At 34.1% G+C, this 18,307-nt stretch overlaps 1 protein-coding gene across 1 annotated transcript; it reads left to right on the forward strand.

Moving 5' to 3' along the window:
• Positions 1-486: 486 nt before the first annotated feature.
• Positions 487-12,270, forward strand: LOC129885540 (presequence protease 1, chloroplastic/mitochondrial). Its single transcript, XM_055959842.1, has 19 exons — positions 487-870; positions 934-1,117; positions 1,391-1,565; positions 1,652-1,784; positions 1,993-2,063; positions 2,809-2,892; positions 5,170-5,260; positions 6,291-6,811; positions 6,927-7,091; positions 7,176-7,394; positions 7,478-7,605; positions 8,407-8,596; positions 9,014-9,097; positions 9,189-9,286; positions 9,562-9,826; positions 9,916-10,078; positions 10,164-10,344; positions 10,964-11,035; positions 11,780-12,270. The coding sequence occupies exons 1-19, from the start codon at positions 618-620 to the stop codon at positions 11,919-11,921; spliced, it is 3,219 nt and encodes a 1,072-aa protein (XP_055815817.1). The 5' UTR covers positions 487-617; the 3' UTR covers positions 11,922-12,270.
• The last annotated feature ends 6,037 nt before the right edge of the window (positions 12,271-18,307 follow it).

Below are 18,307 nucleotides of genomic sequence, written 5' to 3' on the forward strand. Positions count from 1 at the left end.
TAAAAATTGATCAAATCAGCTCACCATGATTTGACTGATATTGTATGAAAGAATATGAATATCCAATTAAAAAATCTTAAAAGTAGTATAATTTAGGATTATTTAAATTCTTTTGAAATATCTTACAGAACAGATGAGAAACATTCGATAAAAAGAAGCTCAAATTCCTCGAGTTATAAATGACCTTGATGATATACTAACTGAGTTAAAAACACCCTATAATGTTAAGAAAAAACAACTAATAAGGTGTGATGCTAGATTTTGCATAGAAATATTTACTATTATTTAATTTAATTGTTAAGTCAATTTATTTTTAATAATCGAAAGTTTTTTGAAAAATAGTACTTAACATATAGTTAAAAATTTGATGAATAATCCAAAGCTTATTTTATTTATTTCTTCTAATTTGGGAGGTAGAGAAGCTTGCAAAATGGCCTAATGGTTCTCCACAAAAACAATTTTGGGCAAACAAAAGAATTTGGAAAGAACCAAAATCATTTTAGACCGTTCACCACTAAACCCCCCCTTCGATATTTCTATATTTCCCTTCTCAACGCAAAACCCCATCTTCTTCACACGCTTGCTTCCATTCTCTTACCTCTCTCCTCAAGCCATCAATGGAGAGAGCGGTGCTGCTTCGCTCTCTGTCTTCCACTTCCAGTCTCGCCTTCTCTAGAATCTTCTCACGCTCTTCACACAGATGCGCTTCTTACTCAGCTAGACGACACCGTTTACTCCAGAACCTTCACCGCCGGCGTTCACTTATCCAGACCAACGCTCGCGGCATATCGCCTTCAATCAACTTGAAAAGACAGTTTTACCCTCTCTCAGTTCGAGCCATCGCCACTTCTTCCCCTCAATCATCTCAAGGTGAGTACTCCATTGCTCTCTTCTAATTTGACTATTTCCTATCTAATTTATTTTTCTTGTTAGAGTTTCTTGGTGCTGATGATGAAGTTGCTGAGAAATTCGGGTTCCAGAAAGTGTCCGAGCAGTTTATTGATGAGTGTAAATCTAAAGCTGTTTTGTATAAACACAAGAAAACTGGCGCTGAAGTAATGTCAGTGTCGAATGACGACGAGAATAAAGTTTTTGGTGTTGTCTTCCGTACGCCTCCGTAAGTTTATCTTCTCGTATTATAGTGTGCTTATAAGGACTACTTATCTCTATCAATGTGGCTGATGAGCGTATTTACGTGGTATTTGACTGTAAAGTTACACAAATAATCTGTTTCTTGACAAGTTCTTTATCTGTTAAGAGTAGTGAAATAAAGCAAGACAAAGCAAGAGCTATTTGCCAATGGAAAACAAGATTTTGATAAAATTTACTTGTGTTTTTCTTTCTGGAAAACGAGTAGCAGCCTATGCCTTAACACTTAATGTTATTGCAGGAAAGATTCTACCGGAATTCCTCACATATTGGAACATAGTGTACTGTGTGGTTCAAGAAAGTATCCCTTGAAAGAACCTTTTGTTGAACTGTTGAAGGGAAGCTTGAACACTTTTCTGAATGCTTTCACATATCCGGATAGAACATGTTATCCTGTGGCGTCCACAAATACAAAGGTTAGGACAGCCTTACATGTTGAACATTATTAATATGGAACTTAAAGTTTTATTCCATCTAATTCATGCTTATCTCTTCCAAACAGGATTTTTACAACCTGGTTGATGTGTACTTAGATGCTGTCTTTTTCCCTAAATGTGTGGAGGATTTCCAAACATTTCAACAAGAGGGTTGGCATTATGAACTGAATGACCCCTCAGATGACATAACTTTCAAAGGTTTCCCCCATTAGCCTCTTGAATCATCTTTGTTTTTTCTTTTTCTGTTTGTTTCTTGTGATAACTTCTTTTTCTTGTGTTTTTATCAATGTTCTGCTGTAGCTTCTTTGAACAATTCTTTTTGTCTTCTTCTTTGACCCCTATGGATAGTGGTGCATCTGCAGCTTGTCCCTGCATATCTTACAAAAGCTTTTATGTAAAATTTCAGGGGTTGTGTTCAATGAGATGAAGGGAGTTTATTCTCAGCCTGATAATCTACTGGGACGAACCTCCCAGCAGGTATGGATGCCACCAATTGACCGACTTCGTTTCTCTCTGGATTAAGATAGTCATCAAACATTTGTATAAGGGCTGACAAGCTGTGATTAATTGTTTAAATATTCTTATATTTTTGCGAGTATGTGGATAGGGTTGATTGTTATCGCTGAATGTTTTTATTAGATATAACAATTTTTATTGATCGGATATAATTAATGATTATGTGCTCTAGAAATGTTGTCAATGAATAGAATCCAATTTTTAACTCATTCAATAATTTAAAGACCTCCCCGGTCCTGATTAAATGGTGCTCACTGGATTAGTTAATATCTTATCTCATATCAAGCATGTAATCACTGTAGATGCTAACAAGGTTTAGAGCGTAAATGCCAAAAAGTAGTTTAGTTCATGATCTCAACAAATCAGGTGGACTCAGAAGAACACTGAATAACTGTATGTGTCTAAAGAAATGTTTTGTGCATTTTACAAGGTGAAGTACTTTGTTTTATATTGTCATATCTACTAAATTTCATGCTTGGAAGTAAGTTATGAAATGTTAAATCTTGTGTCAATTCAAAGAGCACACCACAAAGATGTGTACATCGCTAATAATTCATGTAAGGGATATGTAATTTGATGATGCCAATACACTTCAGAGGTTTCTTTATTCTATAGTTCAATTCATGGGTTTCTTCCACAAAATAGAAGTAGTGCTATATCGTGTCAGACTATTGTTTTTATAAGTAGTGACTTATGTCTTCTACAGGCGCTTTTTCCTGATAATACCTATGGTGTTGACAGTGGCGGTGACCCACGAGTAATTCCTAGCCTTTCTTTTGAGGAATTTAAGGTTGGTAGTCTCTTTGCCATTAGTTTGCTTGTTCATAGATTATAAACTTCAAACTATTCACATTATTCATTAAAAAAAAAGAAGCATTCAAAGCATTCACAAGTTTTGTTATTACAATCATACAATGCTAATCTTCATAACTTAATTATGTCAATTCTTGGATTCTTCCCATTGTTTCATAGTATTCCCCAATGTTTTTTTCATGCTTGTTGTGAGGTGTTTAGTTGAATTTGGATGTTATTGAAAGCTGTGGGCCAGAATTGTCTGTGGTTGTATTACTTGCTTCATGTATACAGATGCTCCATTGATGTATTATAAGTGTACCTGCGTTTTCACGTGCGAAGAGAAAACTTAGCTGCTACCTTTTGGTGATGATAAGTCATTATGTTATCTGGTTGACTGACATCTTGTAGCTGCCGAAGTAAAGCCTATAAGCTAGAAGCTAGAGTTATGATGTTCAATGGATTCACTCCTGCTTACAAGTTATACAAAACCTTGTATATGCTCCATGCACAATTAAAAAACCATCACATTTGTGAATTGTCATCATTCTATAATCAAGTTGTGCAGATGTGGTTGTTCTTCCATCATACTGTTGTCATCTTGCTTTCATGGGTTCTGAACACATTAGAATCTAGAGACATGCTTTAATTTTAAGGTGAGAAATGCTTTGGGCGATGCATGGTAGAGATATCATGCAAATATTCGTTGAGGCTCTTAGAAGGATCACTGTTGTTAAAGTCATGCGTAAACCTTGATATCAGGCATAGTAAAAGCTGGACGTTTTGCTCCGTAAGGTAGCGCTTCACTACAAGCATTAAGGTGAAGGTGTGTGTCTCTACAAAAGCTAGCTAACTAACCCATGGATTGGCATACAGCTAACTAACCCATGGATTGGCATACTTATTGTTAATAAAAGTTATAAAAGAATTGCTAGAGATATTAGAAGTTATTATAAGAAATATAGCCACTACATTTAAATAGAGGTTACAACTATTTATTTCCATCTAAATTACAAAAATTAAAGTAGTTTTGAGTTTAATTAACATGGTTTTACTTCACATGTTTTACGCAAGTAGTAGTTTTGTCGATTCTTTTGCCCATATGGTTGTTTTTATTATAGTTGTTTTTTAAATATGGTACTGTTTTTATTATGGTTAGTTTTAGCATGATGTGTGTGGTTGTGTGTATGTTTTCTTCATGCACGCCTTTCTTCACTAACACAACTTTTGCCAATTACCAGACTAATTTCCAAGCTAACTTTGGCGCTTTTACACTTTGCTTTTGACAACACTAGAAGGACATATGAAATCACGGTTTTTAGTGCAAGATGTCAGTACTTGGGTATCAGGAAGAATTACCTTGGCCATTGTAGTGATTCCATTGTCATTGATTAGGCAAAAATGAGTCCTGGTTTATTAGGTACCTTTTTGTTCTTGAAATGGTTACAAGTTTTGTTGATTGCTAGATGTTAAGTTTTAATATTAGATTGTTTAATTATAAATATATGAAGAGTTAACTTCTTAAATTGGATATTGTGCTACATGGACATTGCTATATGTATTGTGTTCGACACCAATACATAGATGTTTTGTATTCAATTAAAATCTTCTTTTCTCTCATACACATGGTTTTAGAATTTCTTCAATCTTTGTAGAGATTTAAGTTGCTTCAGCTATCAGTAAACGGTCTTACGCTATTTCCTGGTCAAAGCCTTACCTCTCTTTTCTCTTTCTGGTGGCTGATTTGGTGGCACCTTACCTCTTCTCCTGTGTCCATTATTTCCGATCATATCTAAGACATTATAACCTTCCATTAAATTTTGACAACCAAGGCTTTTCCTGGAAGGTTCTGATGGTGACTTTCACGCAAGTTTTCATCATTTATTGCGGCAAATCCTTTGGTGTTCCTGTTAAAATGTTAAAGTTAAATTATTGGAAGAGTTAAGTCCTTAAAATTGGATGTTGTTAGTTGTTACACATTGGACAAATATCCTGTATTGTAACTGAGCCGTGTATATAGTTGCATTGGGGAATCAAAAAGAAAAGAAGACGCACAATGAGACAACTGCAATCTTAAACAGTGCATATAGTGTATATGTTGGTGATGCATCAATATGTCTTCTTAATTTATTTCAAACTACACTTATTACTTGGAAATGCTGGCAAAAGGAAGAGTAGTCGTGGCTAATTAACAAACATGTCTGGAATTCTGCTTTAAGAGTTGATTCCTTAGCCTCCTAGTGTGACTGGTGTTTTCTGTTCTATATTTTTGCAGGAGTTCCACAGAAAATTTTACCATCCAAGCAATGCAAGAATATGGTTTTATGGAGACGATGACCCAAATGAACGTCTGCGGATCTTAAGTGGTACTTATTCGTTTACCTCTTACAATTTCAAATGAACATGAACAGTGTTAATTTCATGTGTTTTCCTTTTACTTAGGAATCCTTCTTGAACGAGCGGTTTGGCTCGTATATTTGTTACTCTTATGTACTTTTTAGATGTTTTAAATGACACATGGATATAACAAAATCGTTGACATGCCAATATCAGAAACTTTACCTACACCTATCAAAGGTCATGTCATAATATATAGACGACTTTTGCTTGTTTTTCAAAAAGATAAAAGGGAAGCTACACCTATTGGAGGCCTTTTTTTTTTGCACGTAGCTCAACAGCATATGGACATCATAACACAGTTTTTAAAACTTGGGGGACATGACACATTTTACATTATTTATTTTGTATATAATTTCTAGTACAACCAAGATTAACTAGGGACACTGGAAGAAGCATTTGTAACTTCCAAGGTAATGAAAAGCATGTTCCCAATCTACTATTTAGTTTATTATGTGTCGCATTGTTCACTATGTACTTGTTTTTTTCTCTCTATCTTATCACAATTTTATTAATCGTCAGATGTTATTTTGGTAGTGCCAGTCATCTGACCCCACTATGTGGTCAGAAATTTGTTTCTGTGTTCTTCTGTTTTCCTTTGATTTGAGTCATATGACATTTGCCAAAAATATATTATTGCTACATCTCAGGCTCGCTTTCTGTACCTTTTGTGGAGCTTATATACATGTACTTGTCCAACTTTTGTTCTTTGTTCTCTGTTGGTATTGAACAATATGCTGGCCGTCAAAAATTCCAAGAGTTCTCTAATAGTTGAAATGAACAGGAAATAGAAATTGAAATAAATAAGTATAACATGCTAAAATAGAGTTCGAATGTCAATTATATTTTGATCAAATGTCGCGCAAATTTGTGAAAATTTACATGGTATAAGCTGTGTTCGTTCTACCCAGTAATGACTTCAGTTTTTATATGAATCCTGAAGCTTGTTTTGAAAACTGGTGGATCTCATGTTCCTATAATGTGTGTAATTACGTGCAGAGTATTTGAACATGTTTGATGCCAGTTCAGCTCCACACGAATCAAGAGTTGAACCACAAATATTATTTTCGGAGCCGATCAGGATCGTAGAAAAATATCCTGTTGGGGAAGATGGGGACCTGAAAAAGAAGCACATGGTGTGCGTTAATTGGCTGCTATGTGACAGGCCACTGGATTTGGAAACTGAGCTTGCCCTAGGATTTTTGGATCATCTGCTTTTGGGGACTCCAGCTTCTCCCTTGAGGAAGATCTTGCTAGAAAGTGGTTTAGGAGATGCTATTGTTGGTGGAGGGATTGAGGATGAGCTTCTTCAGCCTCAGTTTAGCATTGGGTTGAAGGGTGTCTCAGAAGAGAACATTCAAAAGGTTGAAGAATTGATCATGAGCACCCTAGAAGGCTTAGCTGAGAAAGGTTTTGATTCAGATGCTGTGGAGGCATCAATGAACACAATTGAATTTTCCCTTAGAGAAAATAACACTGGCTCATTCCCACGTGGCTTAGCATTGATGCTCCGCTCCATTGTACGGAAAAACTTTCATAAGTCTATCCTTTATCTTGATTCTCATCACTTGCATTTTCTTTTTTCCTTTCTTTTATAACGGATGATTTTTTTTTTCCATCCTGATGTTTCTTCAGGGGAAATGGATTTATGAAATGGATCCATTTGAACCACTGAAGTATCAGAAACCTTTGGAGGCCCTGAAAGCCAGAATAGCTAAGGAAGGCTCCAAAGCTGTTTTTGCTCCTTTAATAGACCAATACATCTTGAGAAATCCACACCGTGTAACAGTTGAGATGCAGGTTATTATCATTAATTCTAATTTCCTTTCTTTGAGAAGATATGAGCTTTTGGTGTCTGTTAAATATGAGTGTTGTTTCCTTCAGCCTGACCCGGAGAAGGCATCTCGTGAGGAACAAATAGAAAAAGAAACATTGGATAAAGTTAAAGCAAGCATGACCCCAGAGGATCTTGCTGAGCTGGCTCGAGCAACACATGAGCTACGGTTAAAGCAAGAAACTCCTGACCCACCAGAAGCTCTAAAGAGTGTGCCCAGCCTCTCTTTACAAGATATTCCTCGAAAACCTGTACTAGTTCCAACTGAGGTGATCACAACTTACCTTTTTCTTTGCTTTGATTCTGTTAAATAGATTCCATTTTAGTTTAACTTGTTTGCCCTTTTATGTAGATTGGAGACATCAATGGGGTAAAAGTTTTGAAGCATGATCTCTTCACAAATGATGTTCTTTATGCTGAAGTTGTCTTCAACATGAGCTCATTGAAGCAAGAGTTGCTACCATTGGTCCCACTTTTCTGGTAATATGTTCCTTTGAACTGCGTAGATATTAATGTTTCTTTCGCAGTGTCGGTCCTGCTTCTCAAAAAGGGAACAATGAAAGAGATTTTTTAATAGGGAAGTGAAACAAACACAGTGGAAATAAATGAACTCATACTCCATAGGCTATGGCATGGTAAAAGTTACACTCATGTAGGCGCTCACTGGACCAGTAGTTGCGGTCTCGTATTCTTTTGATATGTTGTTTGAACTCGAAGATTGGAATTTGTATAGGTTTCTTTGCTCCTTGGGTTGTAGGGAGATGCATCAGGTTTCTGTCAGAATCCATTGCCATCTTCAAGCATTATAGTGGTCCTTGTTCTCATATAACCTAAGTCTTGTTGTTTGCCTTCTTTCTTCTCGAGAATGTGTTCAGTAGATCGGTAGTGGTTTTTCCCATCCTTCTGTCTGTCCCTGTTTGTTCAAGTGGTCTCTAGTTTATGCCTGCATTATTTAAAACTTATGCATCATATTCACATCACTCTCTAGAATACGCTTTGTGGTTTTCTGAAGTGTGTTCAGGGTAGGTTGTTTTTACTTTAGTACTTTTCAACATTGTGTGATTGAAAGGACTAGCTGATGATAGTGAGCTACAACATGAGAAGGAGCAGGATTATGATGATCTAATAGGCCAATGCATCTTTTAACCATTGGGGTAGTGTAAATAAGTTCATATTTTCTACATATCTTATGTGGAAACCCATTCCTAGCTTTTTTAATAGTGAGATGTGAGTTCATGAATTAAAGATTATTTGATTCTGATGTGCAAAATTTCTTAACAGTCAGTCTCTGCTGGAGATGGGCACAAAGGATTTAGACTTTGTGCAATTGAACCAGTTAATTGGAAGGAAAACTGGAGGGATATCAGTCTATCCTTTCACCTCATCCGTGCATGGCAAGGTGGATCCATGTAGCAAGATAATTGTTCGAGGCAAAGCCACGTCACAACGTACAGAAGATTTATTTAACTTGGTAAATCAGTTTCTTTGGTAATTGATAGCTGTAAATGGTCATCTTCCAAGCGATAGGAGACATGATGTGATTTAATTGTATGTGAGCAGTGGGGTGGTTATTTTATGTTTCAAGGTCTTTGTAGTGATGGCATTTGGAGTTGAGGTCCTTATATTCAAGTCTTAGGTTTAAACCTCGATTTTGAGCAAAGCACCAAATTTCTCATACCAACATAGGAGGGTAGACAATATCATAAAATCATAGTTGCAATCTGGAAGGAGTTTTGATGTAAATCGTGCTCGTATTTTGACCTTCTAATTATAAAGTATCGAACATGGTTATATGACCTCTAACATGGTGGTAGTAGATACCTATGAAGCTCGTAATTTCTCTAGCCATTTTTTTATTGACAAGATCTTGTCAATTTGTTTGTTATAGATCAACCGCGTTCTTCAAGATGTACAACTTGATGACCAAAAACGTTTCAAGCAGTTTGTTTCTCAAAGCAGATCGAGAATGGAGGTATACGTGAAGTCTTAAAACAGTAAGAGCTGTTGTAAATGATTGTGCACGGTGTATCATCTAACTTTTTCCCATGAACTTTTGGTTCTAGAATCGTCTAAGAGGCAGTGGTCATAGCATTGCTGCTGCAAGGATGGGTGCAAAGCTTAACGTTGCCGGGTGGATATCTGAACAAATGGGTGGTGTAAGGTTAGATGACTTTGTCCCTTTAATATTCAATGGGCCCATCCCTCTGGGTACCTACATATTGATCCTGATTGGCCTCCAGCCTTTGCTGATTTGAATTTTTCTTTCTGATGTTCTAGCTGTATTGGTTTCCATAATTTTTCTGTGGCTTATATAATTTTTTTATTTTAGATTGACTTACGATTAAACATCCTCCATCCAGGGGAAAAAGGAGAACATAAATATTTGAAACAGTATAATTTACCCCTTCCTCTCTTTTTCTTTTTGTGTGTGTACAGCTACTTGGAATTTTTGAAGGGTCTTGAAGACCAAGTTGAGAAGGATTGGACCCAAATATCTTCATCCCTTGAGGAGATCCGACAATCCTTACTTTCCAAGAATGGGTGTCTGATAAATTTGACAGCTGATGGGAAGAATCTCAACAATGCAGAGAAACATATTAGCAAATTTCTTGATTTGCTTCCAAGCACATCTCTAGTGGAGCCAGCTGCTTGGAATGCACAGTTGTCTCGCTCAAATGAAGCTTTTGTTGTTCCTACTCAGGTTAGCTGTCTCCTAAAGTTTTGTTCTTCGACTTTACACTATCTCACTGTCAAAATTCAGCTGATGATTTTTATGGATCCTTCTTATAGGTGAATTATGTTGGAAAAGCAGCTAATCTATATGAAGCTGGTTATGAGCTTGAAGGCAGTGCTTATGTTATTTCTAATTATGTAAGTAATACATGGCTGTGGGATCGTGTACGTGTTAGTGGTGGAGCTTATGGAGGATTTTGTAGTTTTGACTCCCATTCAGGTACGGTTTTGTGTTCATCATATCTGAAGATGCACATCCAGGTCCAAAGTTTCTCTAGTTAACATCTTAGATTGTGGTTCATCAGGGGTATTCTCATTTTTATCCTACCGAGATCCAAATTTATTGAAGACACTTGATGTGTATGACGGAACCAGTAATTTCCTTAAAGAACTTGAAATGGATGATGATGCACTCACGAAGGCAATTATTGGGACTATTGGAGATGTAGATTCTTACCAGTTGCCTGATGCCAAAGGATACAGTAGGTAGGTGGATGATCAGTCCTGTTCTGTGCTCATATTATTCTCCGATTGCAAGAATATCTTCGTATGCTTCCATTCTCTAGGCTAGATTATTTCATAACTAAAGTTTCTTTCTTGTTTCTTGTCAATATTGAACCTGATTCGGTATTTACCTTAATACTGTTGGAGTGCTTTGAAAAGGATTTCTTTTTCAGTGAATGCTAGATGTTCTGTTTGGTAATACACGGTATATATCTTGTCAATGTTTTTTCTTCACGATATGCTTATAGGCTGCATAGTCTGTGTTTTCTCAGATTAGTGAGGCTTGATCTGTTCTAAAATTGTTGCGATCTATAGAACTGTTGAAATACAGAGGCAAAAGAAATTAAACTACCAAAATGGTGCTTAATTGTCTTTGGTTTGAGCATATTCTTTATTTTCTATAAGGATTTGATAATAAGTTTATTTTAATCTGCCAATGTCCAACTGTTTGTCAATCTATAATCTCTGGAGGAAAGAGTGTAATAGTTTGACCTTATATTCTGTCCGGTCTGTGTGTTAATTGAGAATTTTCTTGACATTGGTAATAATAAAATGCTCACTGTTTTTTTTTGAATCTAATGATGTGTACTCATGCTCTCAGTTTATTACGATATTTACTGGGAGTAACAGATGAAGAAAGACAAAGGAGACGTGAGGAGATATTATCAACAAGGTAAAAGTGTTGAAACTTTCTGTATTTAGCTTAAATATTGACCTAATAGTAATAAGTGAGTGCAAGTAATGTCTAATACATGGTTTTCTAGCAACAGCAAATGCCGTAGCCACCCCCTTCTCTTGGCTGATATGAATGAATTCTCTATCTTTAGATATAACATAGTTTTAAATTAAGTGCAATTTTGTTTCCATAAATGTTATGACATATATATAATTGGTATTTCTCTGGCTGATATGAATGCATTTCTTTTCCTATTTTAGATTTAAACATAGTACCAAATTCAGCTGAATTTCGTTTGGATATATGATATGGCAGATATATAGTTAGTGCTTTCCTATGCAGCACTGGTGAGCTGCTGCAAATGATCTATCATATCATGAACTAGTATGGTCTATTTGATGAAGTTACTATTTGCTGGCTGTTGAGTAAACTTCCCCCCAAATTGATAAGCTGTTATGTTATTTCATTTTCACTTGATAAGCCCTGTTCTGTTTTAAAATTAGGGATGATGAGATCATTTAACCTAGTAAAAAATTAATGAAGTATACAAAAGCATAGATCAGCAATGGAAAACAACTCTTTGTGTAAGTCAGCATACAATGCAAAGAAAGATCAATATTGAATATGTAGAAAATTAGTAATCAAATTTGCAATTATAAACCTGTTGTGCAATAGCAGTTTCTTATTCTTCCATATGAGTTGTATAAAGTTACTACTAATCATGCTTTGTTTCCTTCATAGGGTGGAAGATTTCAAGAAATTTGGAGACGTCATGGAGGCAGTTAAAGATAAAGGGGTGGTTGTTGCTGTAGCATCACCAGATGATGTTGAGGCAGCCAACAAGGAGCGTTCCAACTTCTTGGAAGTCAGGAAAGCACTCTGATACTGATCAAGTCTTTCTCAGAAAATGCTTGTATACGTTATTTGATGTTAGAATCTTCAAATCCTGGATTAAAAGAAAGGGGAAGCCAAGAAAGGGAAGAAAAAGACTCGATTGAATGGGCAAGTATACCAATTCTTTTTTCTTGAGAACATAGATGGTAGCAAGTTTTTACAGAAGCCTTGGAAGGCAAAGAAATTAGCTTGCCAATATATTTAAGTTCCAATAACCGCTTAAGCTTCACACATTATTTACTGTAAAGTCCCAAGATTATTGTTTTCTAACAGCTTAATTTATCTGCTTTTACAGCTAAAAAGTCGCTTGAATGTTAAGATAATGCTATTCCATTTTGCATTTTCATGGTATAATTAACCTTTATAAAGTAAAAGAAGCTATTTTTTTAAAGCTATTGTTTGGTCTGTGCGACAAGTTGTAATGCTATAAATCATTTTTATACAGCCGAGTTTAGCACAACTGGATATTGATAGACCCGAATGGGTTTGACCCGTTTCAACCTTTTTATGGGTTGAGTAGGGGTTTATTAAGGGCGAGGCAAAAATGGATTGAAATTACTACCACTAAGTCGAAGAATTTCATACCATAATTACAACAACATATCCAGTGAAATTTAACTAAGGTCTAAAGAGGGTAGAGTGTATGTATATCTTACCACTTCCTTATTAAGGCAGAGAGATTGTTTATGAAAAAACTTTTGGTTCAAGTGCATCAAATCCAAGTAGAATAAGAAGAAAATAGAATAAAGTATAACCGTTGATATGAAAAGCACCGTAAGGTCTATGAGAAAGATACAATAATAACAACAAAATAATGTTATAATCCAAATACAATAAATAACATATGACAAGAACTACAAGAACACGATTAGTACTATGACAGACAGTAACAAGCCTAAGCCTCTACTCTTTTTTGTCTAGAGTCATGTCATCAGTAATATAAAGTTGCGTCGTGTCCTGTCTAATCACCTCTCCCCAATATTTTTTTGGGCTACCTTTAGCGCACCTTCTCTTCGCTTCTCCCATTTTGTCTGCTACAAGACTATTTCCACCTTCTCCCAGATAACCTCATTGCTAATCTTTTCGCTCTTAGTAACATACATCTTCTGAACATGTGAATTCTTAGCTGGCCAGCGCTCCACCCCATATTATAAGGACGGTCTAACCATCATTTTGTAAAACTTACCTTTAAGTTTAGGTGATATCTTCTTATCAAACAAGACTCCAAAGGCAAACCTCTATTTTATTCATACCGCTCCAATGCGATATATGATATCATCGTTGATGTTCTCACTGACCTAAATTACGAACCCAAGATACTTAAAACTTTGTTGGGGATAGTCTGTGTGGCACTCTAATAATACTTCTAAGGCATTTCTACTTCAATTTTTTCTTTAAGAGATTTTGCCTAGTTATACTATTTCTAACTTCTTTGAAACCGTTTGGACAATGTCACGCTTTCAGAGTTTCTTTGTACCTTGCATTCCTTCATTCAATAATCAACAGGGACTCTGATGAAAATCTTTCACAAGGAAATGCACTTATAATCAGTACTTTTGTTTATAGATATTTAAATTGCTTAACAAGTTGCAACTTACAGAATCGGTACCAGATTATGTTAGAGCATTTGAAGCTTTGAAAAAGCTTTTTTTTTTTTAAGTTTAAAATTGAGATTTCCAAAAAGCTATTCCCATATTATCATATCAAAACTTTGTGACTCAGAGTTGTTGCAAGGACACAGAAAGTACAAGTCCTTTCTCAACTGTCCACAATGCAGGGAGAAGTTTTAAAAAGCAAAAAAAAAAAAAACTTCCGCCTGTGTGAGCTTGCTCATGTTGTTGGACGTTCCAAAGTTTTGATAAAGGAAGAAGGTTACAGTACATCATATATAATATTAGTCAAATATGCTTGGAATTAAGGCGATGTTATTGTTTCAATAATTGTGGTTAATTATATAGCAACATATAATTCTGAATTGTTACGTCCATTCTTGGGTAGAAATAAGATGAGGTGGTCCTCCACATATGGCATGTGGAGACAATTAGTTGAAAAACAGATATAAAGAGGCATTTTCCCTTGTTTTTAGGGGGCCTTGTCTCTACCCATAACTCTTTCATATTTGCCACAACCCTTAACAAATCAATATGGGGGAATCCTATGTACTTCAATTCTATTATTCTTTGCAAAAACAAAAAAATGTTAATAATAATATCAACAAATTGGAAAGTGTTTCGATGAAACATTTGAGTGCTAGAGACTAATAAGGGATTGAAACGAGTAATATAAAGTTAAAATTTTAGCATTTTCCTTCTTTTATTGATTTTTTCTTTTCCAATGACTTTGGTTTGAATTATTTTTTGCCTAACTTTTATAGTTTCTTTTGCGTAACTATTTAAGAAGTATTAATGGAAAGCTGTAATGTTGAATTGGGCAATCGATGTTGCGTAATTAAAGGCATACAATATAACTTAATACATAGTTATTAATTGCTTGTAACGGGTATTATATATTATACTTCGCTAATAAATACTTCATTCATTTGCATTCATTGTCTTTTATGAGAATAGTTAGGTTTTCCCTTTCTGCTCGAATTAACTTACTCTCCCTCTGTTCACTTTTACTTGTCACTTATTTTTAAAATAAATTTTCATTTTTAATTGTCACTTTTGATATATCAAGAAAAGACAATTATATTTTTTCATTTTTTACCTTTAGCATTAAATGTTTATTTTTCAAGACCTAATAATAAACATCAATTAATATAGATAGTGTGGTAAAATAACTATATAAATAGTTATTTTCCTAATGGGTATGCCAAGTCAAACAATGACAAATAAAAATGAATAGAAGGAGTATTTACCAATTTATGTTACTTACATGTATAGATAATCAATGTTGATGGGAGGCAGTCGATAAATGAGTTAAAATATGTGCAAACTGATCTTAACCACGATTGTAAAAAATGGACGCGTGAAATAATCTTTTGAAGTGCTTAAGTTAATTAGTAGTAAGATATTTTGGTATAATACAATAATGTTGCCAACAAAGTGAATGTAGATCATCTTTATATGAATTACGAAAGAATTATAATTCTGACTAACATGAATTTCAATCAGTAATGAATTTATATCCTTAAAAATTCTCATAATTCAAATGAAACAACATACTTATTCCTTTACTTCCTACCTGTCCGATATTTATACAGATATTCATTTAAAAAGTCAAAATATAACAAGAAAAATTCAAAGGAATTTAACATATAGTAAATAGCTAAATATATATAGTTTCTTTTTACCTATCTACGATACTGTCCTAATTTTCAAGCGGAAGATGTTAGTGTCATTAATGGACATCCATGGACAAGAATAGCTCCGGTACTGCTTACGGAGTTGCCACCACTTGTCATCATGTATATGGTGGTTCCTCGACTTGTGAAAATGAAGAAATTTTTGGTAGGAAGACGCTCCTCTCTTTAATAGACCTTGCGAGTTGTGCTCTGTGAGCCACAAATTTAAATTAGCCGAATTAATAAATGCCAAATAACAACTATATATATATATATATATATATATATATATACCGACAAAGAAATAGTGAGAAATGCTTTTTACTTTTTTTTTTCCTTCCTATTTCTCGAACTCTGTACCTTCAAATTTAAACATTCAATAACGTCCTTCCATATGGCTCTTGATGTTTTTGCTTTGTCGTAGTACTATAAGTAGTTAAACATTACAAATTGAATAAATAAGTTTGGAGTGGAAGTCAAAGGTTATTTTAGGGTAGGAGAATTGATCCATTTTACACACTGTCCTATTGTCAATCATAATTTTAACTTATTTTAATGTACGTACGTACGTACTTGCCCAATTTCCATGACATCCGATCCATCGAGTCTCTTTGAAATTACATGCTTGCTTCTTGTCTAATTCGAGTTGCCCCCTCCTTTATAAATTGTTATCGAGATATCAAAAGGTCATGAAACAACTAATTAAGCAATATACATCATATTGTAAACTCTAATATTGTTATAGGATAAAGATAGAGTTATAATTTTAAAAAAATAGGGTAAAGGATTGTTGGGTTTAATTGATAGGTTGAATGAAAAATGGAGTGAAAAGAAGTTGAGGAAAAAATGATTTGTTCTCTCTTGCTTTATGAAATAAACATTAGTCTCACATATGTGGTGGAAAGAAAAAGTCTCCTACTTAAAAGTAGAAGCACTCCTTCATGTTGCTAAAGGGTCAAGAAGAGGATCTCCCCTCGTGCCGTCATCGTCGTCGCTCGATCGACTCGGCTACGGCTACGGCTACGGCTAGCTGACTTGATCTTAGGAATTAGGATCCATAAAACTCCACAAGGTCTAGCATTATCACAGTCACATTATATTGAAAACATACTTGATAAGTTCACACTGTGTATTCAGTGGGCTCGATTTTTGTTCTGACATTAATTTTTCCAGATACTGTTATTATTTTCAGTTTCAGTCCAGATTCTGTCTTTTATTACTTTTAGTAGTTATTGTTACTGTTTTAATATTTACAATACAGTTTACTAACAAGGATGAAATAAAATTATTAAATAATAAGTAAAAGACAAAATGAGAAAAAAGAGAGGTAATGAAGCAACCACACCACATGGATTCTTAAATAAAATGAATTTTTTTGTTGTTACCTAATAATGAATTTAACAATACATTATAATAAAATTTAAGTAACAATCAAGATAAATATTATATTTAATATAACCTTACAATACGATAAAATAAACATTTTTCTATGGTAACGCCATGAATGGTGCCAAAATGCATGAACAGAACTACTTCCACAATTATGAAATGAAAATTTATATATCATATCTATTTGAATTGTGGAAATATAAGAATCTTTCAAAAAACAAAAATTAAGTTGATTCAGAGACTTATATTAGGATCTTGGCTTAATAGTGAATAGAGGAAAAAATTTCGAGTCTTGCAAGTATATATGGATCATCGAATAACTCTTGATCTCTATTTGAAGCTTCTTAATTATTTCTGTCGTTATATTAAAATATTTATTTGAATGTATTATTGGTTGCATAATTTTCTCCGAATTTTACAAATATATATATATATATATATTATTTTTTTTTCTTTATTTTTTTTACCCCCCATTTTGGAGGATTTATAGTGTTTCCACACTTCCCCTCCAATGTGACTCGAACCCAGGACCTACCGGTCGTGGGTGGAGGTGCTTAACCATACAAATATATATATAAGAAATTAAGAAGTGGTATAGGAGGATTCCAAATTAAAGTATTCTATAAAGTATTCCATTATTAAAAAATATCATCTATCGTCCCTCCTTGTATTTTTTATTTAATTTCTAGACTATGACATTTATATTTTTTTAAAATGTCTCCTTGCACTACATGATAGAGAAGTTTCTTCAGTTATACATTACTCTAGCACAAGATTTCCAGAAGGGACAATTTTGGAACTTTTGCACATCTTTTGGAGAGTTTAAATTTTGTGCGTCATCAACTTCCAAATTAATTCTCCCTCTTGGAAATTGTGAAGGCATGCATGTATTGTATTATTTGGACCAAACAAGAACTAGACATAAAATAAAGATATAATCGCAGCCTCCAATAATTATTTTAATAATTAATTACATATTCGAGCTGAAAATAACAGTAAGGTCAACTTACCTCTTATACTTTTCAAATTTCAGTTCTGAAATTAATTATTGTTATTGGAATTAATTACATATTTGATTTGTTCTATGAATGATTATATATATAAAAAAACTCTAGGCTCTTCGGGGCAATTTATGAATAGCTAAATTGTCTAAATTACTAATTTAGTAAGCATCTTATATTCTGTCCTTCTCAATTTATGTGATATTTTTTGAATTTTGATATTCAAAAAAAAAATTCTTTGATAATAATTTTTTATATATCTTTTAAATATTTTAAATTGTCAATTATTATAATTTCTAGTATTTTTTACGTAGTTATCAAATATGTAAATTTTATTTTTAGAAATTAAAAACTCTATGATCAAATTCATAGTCAAAATAGATAGTTTGACTATCAAAAAATTTAATTGTGACAAGTAAAAAGAGGGAAAAAAAACTTCATGAAACATAACTAAGTACTTTAAATAGTACTTTCAGACTCACAAAACAAGTAGAAGTTGAAAAGAAAGAAAACTAATTTTTCTTTTAAAAACTAAAAAAAATAGAGTTGATGAAAAAGCACTGTTTGCTTTTTACCAGAAAGGCAATTTGGAAACAAACTGCATGAATATTTTTTGTACGGTTCGGTTCTGCCTACTTGTAACCAACTTTCTACCCGACTCGGTTTACTCCCGGTTACTTCGACTGGCATCACCGGTCA

Source organism: Solanum dulcamara, chromosome 4, assembly GCF_947179165.1.
Source record: "Solanum dulcamara chromosome 4, daSolDulc1.2, whole genome shotgun sequence".
Lineage (NCBI taxonomy): Eukaryota > Viridiplantae > Streptophyta > Magnoliopsida > Solanales > Solanaceae > Solanum > Solanum dulcamara.